This window comes from Crinia signifera, chromosome 5, assembly GCF_055691185.1.
Source record: "Crinia signifera chromosome 5, ASM5569118v1, whole genome shotgun sequence".
Lineage (NCBI taxonomy): Eukaryota > Metazoa > Chordata > Amphibia > Anura > Myobatrachidae > Crinia > Crinia signifera.
The window spans coordinates 106,278,281-106,301,757 of record NC_139221.1 but is presented as its reverse complement, the minus strand read 5'-3'; the positions used below and the strand labels follow the sequence as shown (position 1 = coordinate 106,301,757).

Sequence of the window (23,477 nt, the reverse complement as noted above, 5' to 3'; positions counted from 1 at the left end):
CATCAGCACCACCTGCAGTGCATATGGTTTTGTCCAAAAGAGAGTGATTGTTCCTTTGCGAGTGAACCAGAATAACTCCATTAATGAGGTGACTGGACACTTGTCATTCTGTGCTCACCTACTTCAAACCTGAGGTCACTCCAGGAAAACATGAGATGGATACTAAAGCGTGTTCAAATTGTACTACAAATGTGCATTAAAAACATCTGCTAGGATTTATTTTGAAAATCATTTCTATGTTCTCTGAAGCCTACTGTACCTCTTGTACTTTAGCGTCCTCTTTGTCTTTCAAAAATAGAATTGGTGGAACTCTTCCAAGAACCTGCTGTGTTATCAAGAGATGTCTGAAAAATACAATGTAAAAAAAAACAAAAAACATTAAATTCGGCTTCTAACACTTGAAAATTTTCAAAATGTTAAAAGTAATATCCTGGAATTTGTTGTGTATCTATAAGGAAATAGGATCAGGGAACAAGCAAGCAGAAAGGATTCAAAACAGCCGCAGTACGCATTAGCTTCTTGGGCTGATTAAATAGCCTTGATCGAGCCTATAACGCATGATCAGCGATTGAGGGTAATAGGATATTGGCCAAAATGTGTTTTTAATATGTCATGTGGAAGTGTTGCTAAAAGCAAACTCTGCTACTCTTGATGCAATGGTTTGCCTGCATTAGTGTGATCAGAACAGTTTAACAAAAAAATCAAAAGGTAACCTAGTCTCACTAGCCACAAGGCTGCTGTAATATTGGGGCTAGCACTTTGCACTAAGCCCCATACTAAAGCTGGGTACACACTAAACCAGGTATTTTGTTCTAGGACCTCATCAGACAATAAAAATGATTACTGGGCCCCAGTAAGTTAATGCGGATGCCACATGTGTGGTCAGCAGACTGCACAAACCACATAAAATGATGCGAGGAGTCTTAAATTAGAGAAGTCATAAGCCCGACGGGCAGCAGCATGGAGTGGTCTGGTCGAGAGCCACTTTGGGGTCAGGACCCACTGTTCGAGAACCACTGCATTAAATTTCTAGGAGCCAGGATGAAAGTGTAGGAGCCAGACAAACTAACAAGAGGGGCAATGCGCGCCAAAATCCCCACATGCGTGCGATTGGATGCTTAGCATAAACATCAATTCGCAGCTTGCATGTAGGGAGGAAATCATTCGATGGTCATTGACCATTGAATGATTTCTACAGCGCTCGCAGATCTGAGACACGGATCTACGAGCGCCTTGTGCACGAAGCAGGCGGGCAGCTGACATCCTCTGACATCCGCCCCCCACACCACCAGGCCATTGGCATGGGAACACCCATGAAACGCTGGGCGTTCCCATGGGCTCTGCCCCACGCCACCGCCCACACTGCTAGGTACGAGCAGACCAGTGAACAGGCAGTTCGTAGTGCCCGCTTGCACCAGACATCTGCACATGTGCATACCCTAAAAATTAAATCAGAATAACCCCCATTATACCATTCTTTAGTCAAGGAAGCAGTCTCAGTTACATAAAAGGGACAGTGGACTCACCAGACTGGCAGGTGGAGGGGGTATAGTAGCAGGAGTCCTGGAAGAACCTGACTGAACCTCACAGAGAGCAGGGCCACTCTCTTGGTGGAATACATTGGCAGTGGAGAGCAGGCAGGAGGGCAGCATCTGTCTCAATGTGCAGCAGCAACAGCCATCCCCTGGCAGCCATGATCCAGCTGCTGTCACCGGGTGCTGACCAGCCAGCAGTCCGTGCCCCACAGTAGACCAGGGAGGGTACAGGAGGATGCACCCTCTAGGGAAGGAAGTGGAGAGTGGGCGGCAGCCGGCGCCAGCACTCCCGGCTGGGAACTGCAGACAGGAGGAGTCAGCAAAGGCTGAGGTGTGAAGGAAGCAGGGGGACTGGTGTGCAGCTGCGGGGATCCAGGTGCTGGTATCCTGGCGTGCAGCCGCAGGGATCTCCGCAGTTGGTATCGAGTGCTCAGACCTCCGATGCGGCAGGGATCATCAGGAGCTCAGTGCAGTGCAATCTGGTTGCCAGGAAGCAGAATCTGGTCGCCGTGGTGACCTGGCCCCCAAGGTTTGTCAAGCCCTGCACTAAATCATTAAAGATATCTGTGGTGCCGCAGAATAAACAATCTAGTGCTAAAACAATGAACAGAATCATTCAGTGACATTACCCCGACCCCCGCCAAACATGCAGTCGCTGATATTGTCAGTCATTGTTTGTCCCCAGCTTAAGTATAATGATATCACCCCACTCTCCCAACTCCTGATGCATGAGCCGGAAGGATCACTCAGGAACCTCTAATGAGTTTGGCAAAGTATAAAAAGTAAGTTAGATGCAAGTGAAGCCTCTAATACCCCTTTCAGACCGCACATATTAACCGTTATATTGCCGTTTTTTTACCGTTTCAAAACCGTAATATGTGCGGTCTGAAAGGTGTAGAGTGATTTTACCGTTTCCAAAAAAACGGTTTTTGGAAACGGTAAAAAAGGAGGGTCCTACCCGTTTCAGACCCGTTTATTTGGTGTCTAGAACGGGTCTGAAACGGTATTCCCTCCTCTCCCCCCCCCCCCCCCCCTGCCCTCAGCGCAGGGAAGGGAATAATCGCGCTGGGGGCAGAGGGTCCCTGCAGTGTATATTATATTAGTGGCGGGTCCCTACAGGGAGTGGGAACTAGTAGTTCTCACAGCTGCCCTGTAGTACACCCAGCGCCTCTGGTCGTGCAGGATCCCTGGCAGCATCCTCCGCATCTCTCGGACAAGTGTCCGGAGCAGAAGTGTGTGTGTGGGGGGGGGCTCTGCTACTGCTGGAGGTGAGCGGGGATGGGTGGCTGAGGCTGGGCTGCGGGCGGCTGTCTGCCCCGTCAGCCTGCAGGTACCGGAGCGGGGTGGCTGCTACCTCCAGCAGCCGAGTGCGGGCAGCGGGGATGTCCTGCTGCCTCTGAGGGGGGGGGCTGTGCTGCTTCCCGGGGGTGCCTGTCCTGGAAAGGCTACTTCCCGGGGGTGCCTATCCTGGAAAGGCTACTTCCCGGGGATGCCTGTCCGGGGGGTGGTGCAGTGGGGCGGCTGTCGTGTGTGTGTGTGTGTGACTGTGTAGAAAGGCTGCTTCCCTGTCCGGGGGGTGGTGGTGGGAAAGGCTGCTTCCAGGGGGGGCGGCTGTCGGGTGTGTGTGTGTGTAGAAAGGCTGCTTCCCGGGGGTGCCTGTCCGGGGGGTGATGGTGGGAATGGCTGCTTCCAGGGGGGGCGGCTGTCAGGGGTGTGTGTGTGTGTGTACAAAGGCTGCTTCCCGGGGTGCCTGTCCGGGGGGGGGGGGGGGGGGGGTGGTGGGTAGGGTAGAAAGGCTGCTTTACCATTTTTACAGTATTGCTTTCACACCGCAAACCTGATTTAGACCAGGTATTTACATGCGGTGTGAAAGGGGTTAAACGTGCTCTGACCCGTTTTAAAAAACGTTTGCAGAAGCTTAGTCTCTTCCTTCACCTGCAGATACTGAGTGCAATGACCGGTTGAGGTAACCAACTTACCACAATCTAGAACTGCAGCTGTGTATTTGCGGTCATGTACATTTGAAGAACTCCTTGGCTAGTCATTAGAAACAGTGCTTGAAAGTGAAAAGGAAAATAACATGCAGTAGCTTTGCTATACAAGGCGGGTACCCCATGTGTTCCCTTGAGTTTGTATCTTAGACAGAGAAAATACAAAAATGACAAAAGAAATGCAATACCTAAAACAAGGAGCATATTTCTGGAGCAGCTTATCTATTTTAGCATCAGTGTCTTTGTTGCCGCTGGTTTTCCAATAAGCCCGGCACACTGAAACATCGAATGTTACAGACACCTAAAAACAAAATATTAGTTCTAGTCAAAACAAGGCCAATACAAAATTGTAAATACTTAGAACTGTTATGAGCTAAAATTAACTTCCTGAATTTTATTAAGGGTTTCTCAGTCTCAAAAAAAAAACCATGTCCCTTCTATATAGTACTGTAGGCTAACATTCTTGAAATATTTATATGGATACTGAAAAAATTAAATGGATAGCCCGTGACCAAGCTATTAGCTGCAGTCAGGCCCATACACGCTAGAAGAAATGAAAGATGAGAGATATTGGCCACTATTGTCTGGGACACTTCAATAACTGTATAATTTAAATAATGGGCGGATATAAAACCTTGAAATTTAAATAAAGGGCTGGCTTTACAGGGAATCTGGGCATCACTATCTAAGTAATTTTAAAATCCTTGCATTTAAATAATAGAAAAATAATATAACAAAAAATGGCATGAGTCCACCCCACGAGAATGACCAGCCCTGGGCTCTCTGAGGCCAGTCCTGGTTTCTCAAATCCCAGAAAAAAAAAAATTCAATAAGGTACCCCATATTCAAGAAACCAGCACAGGGCTCTTGGCCCAGTCCTGGATCCCAAAATACAGGGTGGGGGGGGGGGGGGGGGTCGGAGTAGGGGTCCCCTGTATTTTGGAAACCAGCACCAGGCTCAAACAGCCATCAGGGTAATGCCACGGCCGGGGGACACTTATTATATATTACCTCTGTGGCTTGTCAGCCCAGGACGGGTCCCTGGAGGAGTGGAGACCCCAATAAAGGGGTTCCCCCCTCCAGGATGCCACCGGCCCGGGCTGAAACCCGAGGCTGTCCCTGGCGCCACCAATGAAGAAACATTGGTGGCCAGTGGCCAATATACTTACCCCAGATTAAAAATGTGTGTGTATTTCCTATATAAAGTAAGCATTACAGGTCATTATGATGAATAAAAATGTTGGCTTGGGAATTTTCACACCAATTTTGACAAATTCACTTGGCACTCAAAGTTTTAACATTGGGTGGCCAGTTCGAATTTTAAATACACATCGGTGGCCAGTACCCTAATATATTGAGCGCAGGAAGTAGCAGCTGCCAGAGACATGGGGATCGGCAGCTGCCGGGGACGTGGGGAGCAGCGAGCACAGCTCTGAGGGCGGCGGGCTCTGCAGCAGGGAATGCCAGCTTGGAGCCCAGGAGGCTATCAGCGGGCTCCCAGCCGTGCATCTATCGGCCCAGGCGCAGAAGGGTGGGTGGCATGAGGTGCTCCCCTGTATCTGTCCACGTCTCTCTCCCCCGGTTTGTGCTTTTGCTGGTGTCTCTCCTCCCCACCTCACTGGGTAGAGGTGGGGGAGAATACATCCCAATATCTTTAATGTCCTTCAGCACTGCATACACACATAACGATGCGCTGAACGGCATTAAAGATATTGGGATGATTGACCTGCAGGTTTGGCAGATGACGACTGATGTGAACGACGCACTGGGGGCACGCATCGTTAACATGATTAGGCATAAACACTAGAAGATATTGTCATCAATATCACTCAAAAGCCCCGGAACGATATTGATGCCAATATCTTCTAGTGTGTATGGGCCTTTACTGCTGCTAAATACTGATAGTCCTAGGGATGGCCATCGACCATCGATGATTCGAAATCATTGATGGCCGATGTCAAAATAATCGATGGTTTATAGCGGATGTTTATGGCCATACTTTTGCCTATCGATGGTGGAGTACCAGATGGTTTCCCTACATCGATGGCACAGCAAATCCAATTTTTTTTTTTTTTTTAAGTGGCCGGACAGGGAGCATAGCTCTGCCCCCGACACCCACGAAGCCCTACCCACAGGCCAATCACTCAAACATAATAGAGGATCACTGATATATAAAACTATTGATGTCCACCCATTGAATAGTTTTACCCTATCGATGGCCAGTTGCACTTTTGCCATCAATGGCAAAGGCACCGATTGCAATCCCTACTAGTCACTTCCAGGTTTTAAGAGCATGTGTTTTTAACAGATGAAACATCAGACTCTAACCTTTGAAAGTTCGATACAAAGATCATAAACCTCTTCACTGACTTCTGCAGTACTCAGCAGGCCTGTCAGTGCTCTGTACAAAATCGTATTCAGAGCTTTAATGCGCACGTTGTTTCCTCGCATTTCTTTCTGTTCCGGTTTCATCAAGCTCATTAAACTTTGTGGCTGGTTATCCTGCAAAATAGGCATACAAAGCAACTGTCACAAATATATAACAAGTCAGGGATGTAAACAAAAACACTCCCAGGACACACAGGTACCTGGTGCCTCACCCCTCCGCCCCACCACTGCAAATGGCTGCCTAGGATCTGTGCACTCAGCCATATTTAACCTCGTGTCCCCTGTGCGATAACTGTACTGTCTGCTATCTCTGCAATGTCTTTGCTCATACTGTTACCATCCTGGCTGCTGCAACGACCAGTGGTGGCGTTGATGGCTGCCTAGGCGCTGTGCTGCTCGGCAGGCATGTGTTCCCCTCATGTAATGTATCAATGTAATACCTCCCCCTCCCCATCATTCCTGCTTGATGCTGCACTGTATATCCACAAAAAATTCCTAGTGTGCGCAAGCACACATGGCCAATAAAGTTGATTCTATTCTACCTTTAAAAGCTAAATCAATCATTCACACTAGGTACTGACATGGAGAATGAACATTTTAAAAATTGCACATTTGTATCTCAGTTGTAACTTGGAAGAAAAGTGGGCTTTTTGTTAGCCAAACATAAGATCTAAACAAGACATAAAATACATATAGAGGATTTACGGATAGGTAACATTGCTTTATTAACCCTTTGAGTGCCAAAGCTGCTGTGAGATCCTGAAAATATCCATTAAAAATGCCAGCATCGCTCACAGTGACTGTTCTTTTAGTAGAAATAAATACAAATACTGCCAACTTGTATGCACATTTTTTTAGCAGATATTTTGAGGATCTCACAGCAATGTTGGCACTCAAAGGGTTAAACTGCCCCAATGTCAATGTTATTCCAAAGGAAGGATATATGTACAACACGGATTAGAAGCTAGACTGTGTATAACAAAGGTATGTTGTTTTTTTTTTTTAGCAGTCACATTCGAAAGTTTATTGGTTACATTTCATTAAGAACTGATCAATCAACGGTTTATACTTACTGGCTTAGAATAAAATGGTTTTTCATACCAAAGTTTCTTTCTGTTGAAAAAATAAAACATACATGTTGACATTTGTAATAAAACTACAGTGCACAATGATAGCGTCTGACCCAACAGTTCTAGACAGTCACCCCCCCCAAAGGCATGACAGTCACCACCCGACCCAATGGTAGGGATGGCAACAGAAATCTTGGGGCCCGGTACACTGGTATCTCTGCTTCCCAACATTGCATATTGAATGTGTTTTTTTATTATTAAGAGAGAAAAAAACAACAGATAATTAATATTCACTATGCAATGTAATTGGGGAAGGGCAGATAGGAGGGTGCAACAGTGTGCATCAGCATGATGTCACTAAACTCATTAGGAAGGATAGATGGACAGGTGACCAGACCCAAGGGAGGTTACTGGAGTTCCCAAAAAATTCCTTTACAGGAATCCAGGTAGGTGGGTGGCTGTCCGATATCTTTATAAACCATTGCTAGGCACTGCACTGCCGTAGACATGCATACTGCCCCATATCCCCTCAGAACCTTGTGGCCCAGTACAGATGTCCCCTTTGACCCCCCCCCCATGTCGCCTGCCCTACCCAATGACACAGACAATCACCTCCCAACTGTCTCCTCAAAATTCTATGTCAATATAGAGGTGGGACCTTACCCAATTAATAATTTCTGGTGTCTATTTCCCTACCCATAGATACCAGGCAGCCAGCTCCCTATTCCATGGTAGGCATGGCCATTGATCACGATAGTGCAAATGACCATCGATGGTAGCATGCTATGTTATGTATGGCATGGCTTTAAGGGTGTAACAGGTGGAGCTATGTTCCGCGTCCCGGCCTCTTGGCTAAGAAAAGAAAAACTATTTGGTTATGTTTTGCTATCAATGGAATGAAACCCTTTGGCTCTCCCCCACAGATGGTAAAAATATTCTACTACATCATTCATAAACCAGACTTATTGATGCTCATCGCTATTACATGGCACCCAACATAGAGGGCGAGATGCAGCAAGCATTGAAAAAAACTTGTGATGCTTGCCGCCAGTCTCCGCATACATACCGGCATTTACTAACATTGTATGCATAAAGAATTCTGCAAAGGACGGCTCTTGCGTTAAGAGCCATCCTTTATGATGATAGGACTTCAAGATTTAGGTTCTGCACCTGGAGTCCTATACACCCATAGGTGGAGTCGCGCGCTGGGGATACTGGGAAGGATCTGGATGGATCCCTCACTGCAGGGGAATGCTAAAGAAGAAGCCCATAGGCTTCGAAGGGCAATGCTAGATTTAAAAAGCGCCTTGAGTCCTTTTGGAGAAAGTGCGCTATATAAATTAAACTTACTTACTAAAATCCCGTTTGTCCCTCGCATTCCGGGCTTTGTGCATATGGAGGCTGCGTCCAGACCTCCGAAAAACAGCATTTTCGGAGGTTTGGTCGCATTTTTCAATTTACTACATCTCCCCCTATGACACCAGGCTACACTCATACACCAGCTGGCGGCTCACTTGGATTTGATAGAGAACTTGTGTAACATGCTCTTTCCAGACAGCGCTGGTGAGACGTGCACATATCTGCGGTGCTGGAGGGTGGCTGCTGCCACAGGAGCGATGGAGACACGAGAGAGGGGACATGACCTCCACGTAAACAAAGGAATGTCCCGCCAGATTACAGGGCGGTAGAATCCCCGCAAAGCTGTAGTGGAAGTCGCCATGTTTCTGTCACGGCACGCCTGCCCGGTACATGATGGAACCAAAAGCTAGATCTGCGAGCGGCTGCCTGGTCTATCCAGACCTTACCAGAAGATATAACCAACTGCACGTGTACCGACAACCAGGAGATGGCAGTCGGGAGCATCCATGATTCCACTGTTTTTTTTTTTGTTATTCATGAGCGGTAGTAGTAGTAGCCGGTCAGTGTTACAGGTGCGTGCAGCTCAGGAAGACAGCTCTGTTACTGCAATATAGTGTGTTGTATACAGTAGTACACTTTTTGTTTTCACATTTGAGCATAAAGTTCATTTTTCAAGAGTTAATTTGAGTCTGCTGCACTGTGAAAGGAGACACTTGTCTCTGATCCACTCATGGCTCAACTCATTTCACTTGAACTCGTTTGCCCTTATTTTATTTATAATTATTCGTTTATCATTAGTTATTTATATACCACAAACATATTCTGCATACCCTCCAACATCTGAAGGGCAGAAATGTGTACACAATCACATGCGAGAAGGGGGCGTGGTCATTTGTAAAGTGGGCGTGGTAATGGGTTAAGTGAGCGTGGTCACATCCCCTTTCCAAATGTGTTCTGCTACTGAGCATTTTTTTCCAAGATGCCTCCCGGCTCCCACCCTCCACATCCACTGCATGCACATCAATTACCCAGCAGGCACTGCGTTTAGTTTAGACCCACCACAGAGATGATAATTTACAATTGAGGACTCACTGACAGGCTGCGCAGCCACTCCCGAGTCCCCTAACCTCAAGTCCAACTCCCGCGTCCCGCCACAGAGAAATCTTGCTGCAGACAGAGCCGTCTGTGGCACCCGGAAATTACAAAAAGCGCATGCGCAAGCCAGGGGCATCTGAGAAGTAGGGTGACCAACTCATCCCTTTAATCTGGGACACATATTAATTACACAGGTTCTGTGGCTGGCTTTCACCTGGTTTTAAACTGCCACACCTCAATACTCCATTTCACCTGGTTTTAAACTTCCACAGAACCTGTGTAATTAATATGTGTCCCGGATTAAAGGGATGAGTTGGTCACCCTACTGAGAAGACATCTTCTAGGACAGCCCCAGAGCAACAGAGCTGTGGCTCCATGGACCGCGTGATGTCATGATGAGACACATGCTGCCCAGGCCGCAATGCACCCCTGGGAACTGGTGCACTGGCTTAGATTTATGGTTTACACCTGCCGGGCCCGATCCGGGGTATCCGCACTACAAGCCCGGAGTTGGGGGACCTGAGGAATGGCCCGAAAACCTGAAAACTCGGTACATTTCTTATTAGCCGGTACAGACCGTTAAAAAAACGGTACTGTACCGGCTAAATCGGTACAGTTGGAGGGTATGATTCTGCAGCTCTTTATAGAGAATATTGGAAAATGCGGTACTTATGTATTAGCAGGGCGCCCATTACGTAGTTTGCGTAGTGGTGTATTGAGAATACCAATACACCACTATGCTGGCTACGTAAATAAACCACGTAACTTACGCAAACTATGTAACTTACGCAAACTATGTAATTTACGTAACTGGAACTGTGTTAATACATAATGGTTCATATCCCCACTATCCACGTCATACCCCCATTATTCACGTGGGTGTGCAGTTAATTTTACAATGAGCCCGAAGTGTGGATACGCGTCCCCTCGCGGGGCTCGCTACACTCGCACGCTTCCGGCTCGGTGGCTCGCTGCGCTCGCCACACTTTATGAGATTGACTGCGCACCCACGTGGATAATGGGGGTATGACGTGGATAATGGGGGTATGACAGGACGGCCCAGCTTGCCACTGCCTACCGCATGTACACACATGTTAGCTCTTTCTCTCACAACTCAATCCTTGATCCTATTTAATCTTGCTTGAAGTGGAGTGACACTACACTCCACTTCAGCTCTCGCCCCAAATACAAGGGTCACTTCTCTCTGCTTATTCTCCTAGACTTTTCTGCTGCCTTTGACACTTTGGATAATACTTGGGGGGGCCTCCTCCACACCCCCAGACCATTGCCACTGTTCTGCCTGGTTAACCTTTTACCTAGCTAACTGCTCCTTTTCTGTGTCTTACTTCGGTTCACCTCACTCCCAGCCATTCTCCCTGTTGGTGTCCCCCAAGGGTTCTGTCCTTGTCCTACTTCTCTTCTCCCTTTACATTTCTTCCCTGGGAGTGCACTCATAAGCTCCTTCAGTCTTCAATATCACCTCTATACCAACAGTACACAACTATACCTCTCCTCACCAGACCTCTTCCCCTGTTTTCTCTTTTGGGTATCCAGCTGCCTCTCTATATCTCCTCCTTGATGTCTGAGCACTATTTGAAGCTCAACATGGATAAAACCGGTCTCCACCCCCTCCCCCAATATCTCTATCATTGGTAACACCAACTCTCCTGCCGCTCCAATTCTGCCACTCTCCTCCAAAATCTGCACTGGCTCTCATTCCCCAAAAGAATATTCTTCAATCCCCCACACACACATGCAACGTGCATTATTACTTCATAGCTCCCTACATCTCCATCTTAACCTCCTTACATACTCTTGTTCGACCTCTCTAGTCGTCCAATGACTGTTTCCTCTCCTCTATCCTGGTCACTGCATCCCATGTACAAATCCAAGTTTTTACCCGTGCGGCCCTCTTCACTGGAACCAGCTCTATTGCTGTATTATACTCTCCCTGAACTTCCAAAGCTTCAAATGGGAACTGAAAATCCTGGGCCTTCTTCCCTTTTGTACTCACAGCCCTCTTCTCTTGCAATTCAACAACTACAGTTCTCACCTTATCAGTGACAATCTATACCCACATCTCTTCTAACTCGCAGTTGTTCATCTCTTTCAATGACAGCCCGAGCCTAGTAGTATTCAGACAACTCCTTTACATCTCAGCTGTATTTTTTCTGTTTTGGTTTTTCAGTTACTCTTAAGTTCTGTGCACTTGTATTTTTCGAAAATACATGGATTGGGTTCAACACAAGCTTCTCCTTCCACAGATGGGTCAGATCAAGGAAGATCTGCCCAGGATGTGGTTGGTGTGGCCTGAGTTGCCTTAAACCATCTTAAGTGTAGTGTTACCATGTACACCAGTATATCAGTCGGTTGGTGGTTCTCCCCTGATTAGATATAAATCAGGAATAGCATAAGAAAAAGTAGACTCTGTTTTTTGGGGGCACTCTTGAATAAAGTTATTTAAGACACTCTAATTTAAGGCACTCTTAAATAAACTGTTAAATAAAGTAACTAAAATTTAACTTTATAATAGTCAGGGAGAGGTTGACCATTTAGCACCTGAGTTAAATGGAGATAGTACTTGTTGTCCCAATACAAGAGAAGATGGCGATAGAAGATATTCAGATATTTGAAATTGTTTCTTGAAAACATAGGGATCAAGATGGATTTAAATTCAAAATAATATATATACACTGTATGTATATATACATACATAAAAGAAGGGATAGAAGTTCAGCGACTAAATATACCTATACAAAAGACAGTGCCTTATTTACATGTAAAATTATTTATTCAGGTGTGTACAATATACAGAGTTTTTTAATGGGAAACCAGTGAAAAAAAAGGTTTTTACATAGAGAAAAGGGGAAGGATAAAAAATTGCTACATAAGAAAAAACGCCATATAAAAGAGCTTATTTAAAAAAAAAAGTTTTTTTGAATATAAAGTCTTTTGAATATAAAAACATAACTTATCTAGTGGAGGAGTCAGCAGGCAGTACCCAATGCTTTCGTCCGTTAGACTTCAACAAGGGGTGAGGGAGAACTGTGCCTGGACCTCTATTCAAGGGCGTAACTACCATAGGTGCAAGGGCTGCAGCTGCTATGGGGCCCAGAGCTGAAGGGGGCCCATCTTTGCTGTCTAAGTAATATGTTTTATATACATATATCACCATCAGTTGCCAAATAGGGGGCCCTTACAAACTTTTGCTATGGGGCCCACAAATATCTAGGTACGCCTCTGCCTCTATTTATACTATACATACTTGTTAGACTTAATTGTAATGTCACATCCTGTGGGATGCACCCATCATTCTATAATCAAGAAATTGGCATAAAAAATCTATTATAATTGAAGAGGCAGTTAGTACTTCCTCTAACTACTTTAAATATATAACACTCTAATTAAAAATACATATTGTGATAGCAGATATTCGTTTTAGTACATTTCGGGGATGGTATTCCCCACTTACGGCGGGGCACGCGTCACTTCCGCTCCGCTTCCTGTATCACAGTACTCCGTCTAGTCTATGCACTGTTGCCGCCTTTAGGCGGAAGTTCTTTATTTAACTGTGCCCTGCTTCCGGTATTCGGATAGCCGTGTCTGTCCATCTGTGATGCAGTCTTTGTAAACAATGCTCATTGGTTGCCACAGCCATCCCTCAAATGTGTAGCTTGTTCTGCTGGATGCTGATTTAGTTTTGTCTCCAGTCGGCGGCCATTTTGTTGGGGATTTTTGTGTCCTCAGACAGGGAAATCGTCCATTTCTCTGTATTCATGCGTGTGGTTTTTTTTTGAGAGATATTCAGTTTTTCTTTGTAGGCTACAAATTCTTGGTGTCTTAGGTGATCGTTTCGCATAGGACTTGCGGGTAAAGACGGGGATGAATTAATATTCACTTGTGGAAATATTTCATACATTTAAATATCCGAAATTTTGTGATATAGTGCTGTTAATTGGCATGGTGATATAGCAGCATTAATATAAGTATTGTCATAAGACATATATACTATAATATCATACAGTACATATAAATAAATAAATACATATTGTATGCATTACATATGTGTTTAGTGAACGAGAACATACAAATAAGTGAGAAAGGGATGGTGGGAAAATGTAAAATAAAGGTATACAAGGTAATAGATTAAGCACAAGCATCTGGAAGGTCCTTGTCACAAGGTTTCTTCTCTTCCTGTTGTCTGTATATTACAATACCTGTTCTTCTCAGGTAGTTGCCTCACTTGGTACTGTACAGGCCCAGATACTGCTTGGCTGCCAAGATCTGACGGGGTTGGGCATTACCAGCGTGGTATGACTAAAAAAAATTTCATGTACCAAACCTCTCGGACCTGGATGCCACAGTGTTCGTATAGTGGAAAAGAAGTGGAAGGTATTATAGAAAGGACATGGAGATTTTTTGGAAGGTATTATATAAGGAACATAGAATTAAAAAGAAACGGTGGAAAGAACATGATATTTCTTATACCCCTTTCACACCAGCCTAAATTCCCGGGTTGAGTTCGGGAACAACCCGGTACTACCGCTGGTGTGAAAGGTACCCGGGACAAATTACCGGGCTTATTTGCCAGCAATCCAACCCTGCTAGGTAGCAGGGTTGTTCCCGGGTTCAACCCGGGGACCTGGCTGGTGTGAATGGGGTAGGGTATACTTACCCGGGTTGCCGGTCCTCAGTGTGCTGTCCGGCCAGGAATCCATGCAGGCGGCGGGCGCAAATGACGGGACATGCGGTGGATGATGATGACACAGCTCTCCGGCGGCAGTGAGGGCGCTGGAGAGCTGCGTCATCTTCATCCGCCGCCTGTCCTGTCATTTGCGCCGCCGCCTGTGTGGATCCCTGGCCTGTGCGGAGGACCAGCAACCGGGGTGAGTATTCTTACCACCTCCTGCCCACCTCTGCTGCCGACTGCCCGACGCCTTCACACCGACTGCCGCCTCCTCCCCACCTCCTGACGGCCTCCTTTCCACCCCCTTCACACACCAGAAAATGCAGGGACATTTCTGGTGTGAAAGGGTCCCAACCTAGGAATGTCCCTGCTTGTCCCAGGAATGTAATTCCCGGGTTTGTACCTGCATTTCTGGTGTGAAGGGGTATTAGGGAGAGCATAGTTGAAAACAATAATTCACATGACCTTTACAGAAATGGTGCAATTTCATATCCTTCATTCAGGCTGCTTGGATGCAGGGTTTGGAGCTGGAAAATCCAGTACATCTCCCTCTGAGACAGTTTCTTTGCTAGGTCACCTACTTTTTCAACAAGTTGTACATGCTCGATGGCCTTAAAAGTCATATCATCTGGATTTGATGCATGTGTCATTGCGAAATGTCTGGGGAAAGCATGGTTGTCCAACTTGTTTTTTATGCTCCTTACATATTCTTGTATCCTGATTTTTAGAGGACGTTTAGTCTCCCCTACATACTTTTTTCCACAGGTACACTCTAGTAAGTAAATGACTGAGGTGGAGTTACAGTTCATAAAGTTCTTGATTTTATACTCATTTTTGTTCCCCGTGTCAAAGAAATTCTTCCTGTTTGGGTGAAGATATTTGCATATTATGCATTTTGCCACATTGGTAGGATCCTGTTCATTTGGGTAGCGTTGAAGAAGGTGTTGCTGTTTTCAGCATGCTAGGTGCCAGTATATCCTTCAGCCTCTTTGATTTCCTGTATATAATTTCAGGTTTCTGTGGTAGAATCTCTTTCAATACGGAATCCATCAGGAGTATACCCCAGTGGTTTTGTAAGGATTTCTTGATACTGTCCTCGTGTCTGTTAAATGTAGTAATACATGCCATGGATTCTTTCCTCTCAATCTCTTTGTCTCTATACATGAGTAGTGAATCATGCTTTATGGTCCTTGTTCTTTCTGTGGCCTTCTCAATCAGATACGTTGCGTATTCTTTTTCTTTAAATCTCTGTCCGTATAGTGTTATTTGTTCCTCACAATCTTCTGGTCTGCTTCAATTACATTTGATCCTGTGGAACTGGGAGTATGGTATGTTGTTTTTCCACCTTTTCAGGTGGTTACTTTTGTGATGTAGATAGCTATTTTTGTCAACACTCTTGATGATGTTCTTAGTTGTTACTTTCTTGTTTTTGCCCATCAGGATCAGGTCGAGGAATTCTACAGATCTTCTTTGTAAGTTGGATGTGAATCTTAAATTCATGTCGTTATTATCCAGATCCTTTAAAAATTAATAAAAGCATGTATCTGTTCCTTTCCATACAATTAAAATGTCATCAATATACCTCTTGTAGAGTATTATGTTGTTTTTAAAAAACTTGGTTGTTATAAATATGCTTGTTTTCCCGATGTCCCATAAAAAGGTTAGCGAAACTTGGCGCAAAAATAGTCCCCATGGCGGTCCCGCAGTGTTGTAAGTAAAAGCGATCTTGGAATTTAAAATAATTGTGGTGTAAGATAAAAAGCATAAGATCACATATAAATGTTCTGTGTTCTGATGTGAGGGAGGCATCTTCTTCCAAGTAACTTCTGCAGGCTTCCACCCCCTTAGAGTGTTCTATACAGGTATATAATGACTGTACGTCTATGGTTGCCCCACAGTAGGTGTCTTTCCATTCAAAGTTCTTCATTAACCCCTTCAGTGTCGGGTTTTTATTACCATGTCACCTCTCCCAGGGCGGGTTTTTAAATGATAAGTCGATCATGAAAATTCATCTTACAATAATTTATTTAACAATACAATAAGTAGTTTTTTTTTATTCAATCATTTTTATTGAGTTTTTTCTTTTTGCAACTTAAACACCCCCTACAGATATAAAACATAGGCAGCATAAGCAAACATAGCTAAATACATATCAGATAGCGTCATATATTATAAATTTCAAATGCATCGCATTTTAACAAATATAGGAGGAGAGTATGTACTGCATAAAACAGATACTTGGATGATATCTTTAACATAGTACCAGTTATTCATATGCCCGAGGGCGCCTCTCGGGCAAAACTATGTAATCAGTTCAATTATGCAACATGACAATTATGTACCATTATGAGCAGCAGTAAACTGGGTGGTTTTGTATAGTATTTAGCTAGCCACCAAAAAAAAAAGAAAATAATCCCCAAAACAACCCTGCCCTATAGCCCCCCACCCTGTATAACCTACCCCCAACCTAGGCATACTTGGATCCCTTAACCACTACACTAATTAACCCTACTAATTACACTTATCTAACCAATAAACTATGTAGGAGGCGATAGACTAGTGGTCCTTAGCTAAAACCACTTAGAAAACCCATAGTAGCAACAGAATATAACTGCCTTTCTTAGCTAAATTATACCAAAAAAAACTAATCTATCCCTCACCCCCCCCCCCCCCCCCCTCCCCCACCCAAAGGATAACTGCAGTATGGACTGATCGGGGCAATGGACTTGTGGTAGCAGGATATAACCTGCGCAGTGATACAGGAAAGTAAGTTGACCACGTATCTCCCCCACCCAACCAAAGGATAATAGTGATAAAGACTGACTGGAGCTGTGAACTGGTAGTATTCAATAAGGCAGGAGAACAGTCCAATCTACCCAACCATACAAAACATAAGCTGCAAGCAGTAAAGCAGAATAATAAGGGTAAACACAGGAGTCGAACATGTATATCAGACAAGTCAGGTTCTTAGTAACATCAGAGCTAAATGCAGTTATCCACTAACCGGCCAAAATTCAGCAACATTATAGGAGATAGGCAGAAAGCGGCATTTAATATTGTAAAAAAAATAAAAAGCACATAGAACATGTAGACAAAACCTAATAGTAGAATATAGAATATAGGTAAAGTCTAAAAAATGCTAATACAGAATGAAAACAAAAACTATATGAAAAGAGTCCTGTCAGTAGTTAGAATAGAGGCTCGTTAGCATACCATTCATTAGTCTGGCCAGTATTTTACATCGTTAAAATAGAAAGTCTCAGGTAAAACATTAACCCTGCATACACCATAGGAAACAGGAGAGAAATTCACACATATAAAAGCTGAAAACAGGCATAGCAGCCCGTATATAGAAGCAATGTATAGCATGTTCTTCAATCCGGCTAAGTGTCTAAGCCGCACAAACATAGCAGCATAGCAATAGTCCTGCTCCAAGATCTGAGAGAAAAGAGATGATTCGTCAGCCTCATAGTGTTGGTAAATGGACCTGTGTTCCACATAATGTAGAGTAGGAGGAAACCCCAGAAGATCCTTAGTGACACAGTAGCAACCAAGCCCGGTTAGGCAGGACTTCTCCGCAAAGCAGGGCTCCTCTGGGGGGGACAAGACCTCAGCACAGCCAGCAACAGGATACATAGAGATATCAGGAGTGGAAGAAGATGAGGGGTCCTTCTCAGTCCCCTCAACCCATTGAGTAGAGTCCAATGAGGACAGCTGAGCAGTGAAGGAGACAGTAGAAAGCAGCTGACACAACCTTCTTGACGAGGCACTGATTTCCAGGATAACGTCAGAAACGGAGACAGCCATTTTATAGATAATGTGTAAAAATGGGTATATCCAGGCCAAAGCTGTAAGGGACCAAAGTACTGTAAATGAACTGCAACAATGAGAAGGTAGCGGCTAGCACGCCACCCGACTCACCTCCACCGCAAGCACACTCACGGGTCACAGATAGTTGTTGTAAGAGCATAAGTGGAGGCAGGGTATACGGTCCAAGCAGCAATATAGAAGCACAACTCCGTTCTATGGCGCAGCCCGTTGTGCACTGGTGTAGGAATTCACAAAATGGCCGCTGTGCCACGGAGGGCACAGAAAGCGGTATGTAGCCTCCGGAGTTATAGGGAGCAGTCCAGACGTCACCGGAGGGCACAGGACGCCCTGAGCTTTAAAGAAGGTGACCGGAGGAGGACCGCTCACCGGGTCTCCGCAACTCACCCAGCAACCCTGCACTGGGAACGGGAGGTACACGGTCCGGATGTTCTGCACATGTGGCAACAGGGGGATGCTAGGCAGCAATCTTACACCGGGTCGCGCTGGCTCCGTCTTCGTTGGTTGGTAAGGGGGAACAGCTCACCGGGTGCAGCGGAGGTTAGAGCAGCCTTGTAGGGCAAAGTTTGGTGTCACCCGGGCGTAGGATGGGATATTCAGGATAGTTAGCCGGGGAGCACAGACACTTCACCACAATAAGTAGTTTACAGAATATTTTGCCATGAAGGCTGGCTATATAAGCAAAATCACATAATCAAATTCTAATACTTTCTTTTGGTATGATAATATTCAAAGCAGCCTTCTGGATGTAATGGGATGTTCCCACACAGCTTACATTCCCATCTCGTTTCTTTTCTTCTGAGACAAACTTTGCACACATTTTATTTGCTTTTCTTCTGGCCATAATTCAGCTGGATACTTTGTATTGCACACACTGCAGGCTGTGGTAATGATACAATTTAGCTACAGTGTTCTATAATTTCAGCTGTAGTAATGGTGCACACAGAGCAATACTATTAAAAGCCACAAGATGGCATAATAAGCTCATTTATGAAGTCTCCTGACAATGAATTCAGTGAAAAATACAGCAGGAGAACTTCCGGTTTGCCAAGGTCAGCTTATCTACACAGCCCGGAAATTTAACGTGAGTACCACTGAAGGTAAGTTTTTTACGTATTTGCTAAGGAAGATGTCCACATTCTGGGGGTTATTCTAGTTCATTCTTTCTGACAAAATCCTTCTTAGATGGACAAAACCATGTGCACTGAGGGTGGGGCAGATGTAACTTGTGCAGAGAGAATTAGATTTGGGTGGGGTTTTTCTTCAAAGTGAGATCTATATTGCAGTGTAAAATCATGCAGTCAGTATTTTCCCTGCACAGAAACAAAAAAACTCACCCAAATCTAATTCTCTCTGCACATGTTACATCTGCCCCCCTGCAGTGCACATGGTTTTGTCCATCTAAGAAGGATTTTGTCAATAAGAATGAACTAGAATAAACCCCACTGTGACAGGTTTGAGGTTAGTGAGTCTATACCCACCACTATTTGTCCTCCGGGCGGGTTTTGTAGGCATCTGTGCATTTTTGGCAGAAAGTAAAAGATTGGGGTTATGGGGTCTGATCTCAGCATATATTGGTATTCATCTTTTGTTAAAATATTTGACCTGAGGCCTTGAAGTAAGAGATATAGATCTTTCGGGTCATTGGGAAGAATGCTATATGATTTTCCATTGTTGAGGAGCCTCAGTGCTTCTTTTTATAGGCTTCTCGGTCCATAATGACCAGGCCCCCCCTATATATGTCTTATGACAATACTTATATAAATGCTGCTATATCACCATGCCAATTAACAGCACTATATCACAAAATTTTGGATATTTAAAATGTATGAAATATTTCCACAAGTGAATATTAATTCATCCCCTTTCTTTACCCGCAAGTCCTATGCAAAACTATCACCTAAGAAACCCAGAATTTGTAGTCTACAAAGAAAAACTGAATATCTCTCAAAAAAATACCCACATGCATGAATACAGAGAAATGGCTGATTTCCCTGTCTGAGGATACAAAAATCCCCAACAAAATGGGCGCCGACTGGAGACAAAACGGTACTTGTTTAGTTTCACGGCAGCAGCATGGCTGCGCGCTACTTCCGGGTTCGGCGCTCGTCAAACTTTCTAAAATAAATTAAACTCCATGCCAACGTGGATAGTTCATACCCACACTATCCATGTTGGCATGGAGTTGATTTTAGATAGCGTGGTGAGCGTTGGCGAGCCACCGAGCCCATAGCGTGGGCGAGCAGCGAAGCGAGCCCCGCAAGGGGACTCAGACGCACGGCCATGCTGCCGCTGTGAAACTAATCAAGTACCGACAAAACTAAATCAACATCCAGCAGAACAAGCTACACATTTGAGGGACGGCCGCGGCAACCAATGAGCAGTGTTTACAAAGACTGCCTCACAGATGGGCAGACCCAGCTATCCGAATACCGGAAACGGGGCACAGTTAAATAAAGAACTTCCACCCAAAGGCGGCAACAGCGCATAGACTACACAGAGTACTGATACAGGAAGCGGGGCGGAAGTGACACGCCCCCCACCGGAAATGGGGAATACTTTTCCCCGACATGTACTAAAACGAATATCTGCTATCACAATATGTATTTTTCATTAGAGTGTTATATATTTAAAGTGGTTAGAGGAAGTACTAACTGCCTCTTCAATTATAATAGATGTTTGATGCCAATTTCTTGATTATAGAATGATGGGTGCATCCCACAGGATGTGACATCACAATTAAGTCTAACAAGTATGAGATTACCTGAAGGGTAAAAAAAGGGGCAGACTAGATGGGCCAAATGGTTCTCATCTGCCGTCAAATTCTATGTTTCTATGTTTCTATGTATAGTATAAATAGAGGTCCAGGCACAGTTCTCCCTCACCCCTTGATGAAGTCTAACAGACGAAACACGTTGGGTACCGCCTGCTGACTCCTTCACTAGATAAGTTATGTTTTTACATTCAAAAAACTTTTTTTTTTAAAAGAAGCTGTTTTATATGGCATTTTTTCTTATGTAACAATTTTTTAAAGTAATTTTTTATCCTTACCCTTTTCTCTATGTAAAAATATTTTTTTCACTGTTTTCCTATAAAAAAAACTCTGTATATTGTTTACACCTGTATAAGTAATTTTACATGTAAATAAGGCACTGTCTTTTGTATAGGTATATTTAGTCGCTGAACCGCTATCCCTCGTTTTATATCTCTTATTTACACCACTCACCAAGGTGTTAATTATTTTATAAATAAGGGAATACCTGCACGTTACTGTCACTTTTTACACCTTATCCCACCAAAGGGGCATTTACCAGTTTAGGACACAAGTGGCGCCTTACATCTTTTTCTTTGGATGTGTAAATACATATACATATTTTTTTGTTGTGATTTATTTAAGTGACACTGAATTACCCAGTAATAAAAGTTACATTTTAATAACTGTTTATTTAAGTCTTCTTTTTTCTTATGCTATTTACTGTTCGGCACTGGAAACCGCTTGAGGCCAAAAATGTAATAATAATAATAATAATAATAATAATAATAATAATAATAATAATGTGTTAAATACTGCCTAGTTACCTATGGTCCCTTCAAATTTAGCCTAACTTTCAGAATATCATGTACCTTCCTGGTATCTAGAAAATTTTAATAAACAGACAATGTAGTCATAGCTCATTTTATGGTGGCCAAGTGGATTGTATACAGCCCTGTGTGGCCAAGTGTCCCATGTAGTGCTGAGTTCCTGGTGACCAGCATGTAACATAAATAAATGTCCCTGGTATAGATTCGTGCCCTTAATGGCCAAACAGGAGCCCACTTTTGTTAGCTACTTTTGTAAAGTACTTACCACTTACTCCCACTGCTACCAGATTCAGATTTTTGTATGCAGCCATATAGGACTCCAAATAAAAATCAACAAGTCCTGATATCTTAACTGCAGCAAATAGCTGCACTTTCTTACACATGCATCTCTTTGGGGGTGTGTGGCTTATGTGCGTGCCAAAGGCACGCTTTCTCTTAGAAAAGTGGGTGTGGCCGTGTAACGGAATATCACAGCTATGTCATATAAAAATAAAACACATTGCCCACACAGGAAAATTTAAGACACATTGCCCCTACAGTGAAAAAAACACATTTTCCCCTACAGGAAAAAAAAACACATTGACCCTAATAGAAAACATAAAAAAATAAAACAGATTCTTCCTCACAGGAGAAACAAACAAACATTGGGTCGCATAAAAAAAAAACTAATACAAGAAGAAAATAAAACATATTTCCCCACAGTCAAAATTGGCTCCACTCACACACTGGCCACCTCAGCGAAAAAAATACACAGCAGCCCCTCCGCCCCTCCCCCAATTTCTTCACCCCTTGTTGGTCACTGGCTGAGTGTGTGAGGACAGGTCTGACAGGTGACATTAAGTGTTTGTGTCGGGACAGGCGACAGAGTCAGTGTGTGTATGTGGGGGGCAGTGGCGTAACTATAGAGGGTGCAGGGGATGCAATTGCTATGGGGCCCGGTGGCTTGGGGGGCCCCAAGGCAATCCCCAGCACCCTCTTGAAGTTTTTCTTTATTTTTTGTAATGTAGTGCTGTGGGCAACGCTGAGCCACAGTCCTGTGCTCCCCATGCCAAAAGCGCCACCGCGCCGTGGTCCTGTCATTAGGCTGTGCCGGGTGCCCTCTGTCAGCAGCTGTGGTCCTCCCCTTTCCGGCTGTCAGCACATGTCAGAGGGAGACCTGGTGCCGCTGGCGGAGGTGAGATGCAGAACTGGAGTTGCCAGCAACCTCCCAGACACCCCTCCTCCCCCACTGCAGCGCTTATCAGGAGCTGGACCTCAGCACATAACTACTAGACAGAAGACCCGCCCGTCCCGCCTACAGAGATTACAGTGCAGCCACTCAATACAGTCTGCATGAGCACCAAGCACGACGCCAGCATAGCCACACCAAGTCCCACGGAGCCACAACACACCACCATGGGAGCAGAGGGTGAGCAGTTACTGCAGACACACCACTGTGCTGGGAGCTGTAATGAGCATGGGCCAGGTCAGTGCTTCCATCTCCTGTCCCCTGATCTAACCAACCAACCAACCCCCTTTTCCGTGGCCCCCACCATCCCAGTGTCTTTCACTCTGGTACTTGCTCCCTCTTCCCTCCCGAATCACCAACTGCCCCCACATAACCCACAACCAGTATAGTCACAGTGCCCCTTATACAGTGTCCCCCCTTTTCAGACTAATCATTGCCCCTCTATATATAAATTAGGTACTTATGTAATATCTGGGCTCCCGTTTTTCTTATGAGACCGCTGCGCTCGCCACGCTTCGGGCACGGTGACTCGCTGCGCTCGCCACACTATATAAAATCCACTCCATGCGTAATTGGATAGTAGGGGTATGAAAAAATGGGGTGCATTTAACATGGGAGCCCAGATAGTACATAAGTACCATAAATTTATTATCCAGCTTGGCTACTCCTTCCTTCTACTCTGTCATCCCCCTCCCCCTCTGCTATGCTGACCCC

At 44.7% G+C, this 23,477-nt stretch overlaps 2 protein-coding genes across 3 annotated transcripts in view; one reads left to right on the top strand and one right to left on the bottom strand.

Moving 5' to 3' along the window:
- Window positions 1–8,775, bottom strand: part of RBFA (ribosome binding factor A) — a 10,934-nt gene extending 2,159 nt beyond the window's left edge. The window contains exons 1-5 of the mRNA XM_083187802.1: window positions 8,499–8,775; window positions 6,988–7,027; window positions 5,855–6,028; window positions 3,715–3,827; window positions 260–344 (exon numbers count right to left, since the gene is read on the bottom strand). Of these exons, the coding sequence (XP_083043928.1) occupies window positions 260–344; window positions 3,715–3,827; window positions 5,855–6,028; window positions 6,988–7,027; window positions 8,499–8,704 (618 nt within the window). The 5' untranslated portion in view covers window positions 8,705–8,775. The remainder of the gene's footprint in view (window positions 1–259; window positions 345–3,714; window positions 3,828–5,854; window positions 6,029–6,987; window positions 7,028–8,498) is intronic.
- A 10,224-nt stretch (window positions 8,776–18,999) lies between these two features.
- Window positions 19,000–23,477, top strand: part of LOC146079521 (glyoxylate/hydroxypyruvate reductase B-like) — a 36,103-nt gene continuing 31,625 nt past the window's right edge. Inside the window, exon 1 of one of the 2 annotated variants that reach the window (XM_083186261.1) lies at window positions 19,000–19,053. The gene's annotated coding sequence lies outside the window, so the exon portion shown is untranslated. The remainder of the gene's footprint in view (window positions 19,054–23,477) is intronic. The other variant, XM_083186262.1, reaches the window with a different exon arrangement.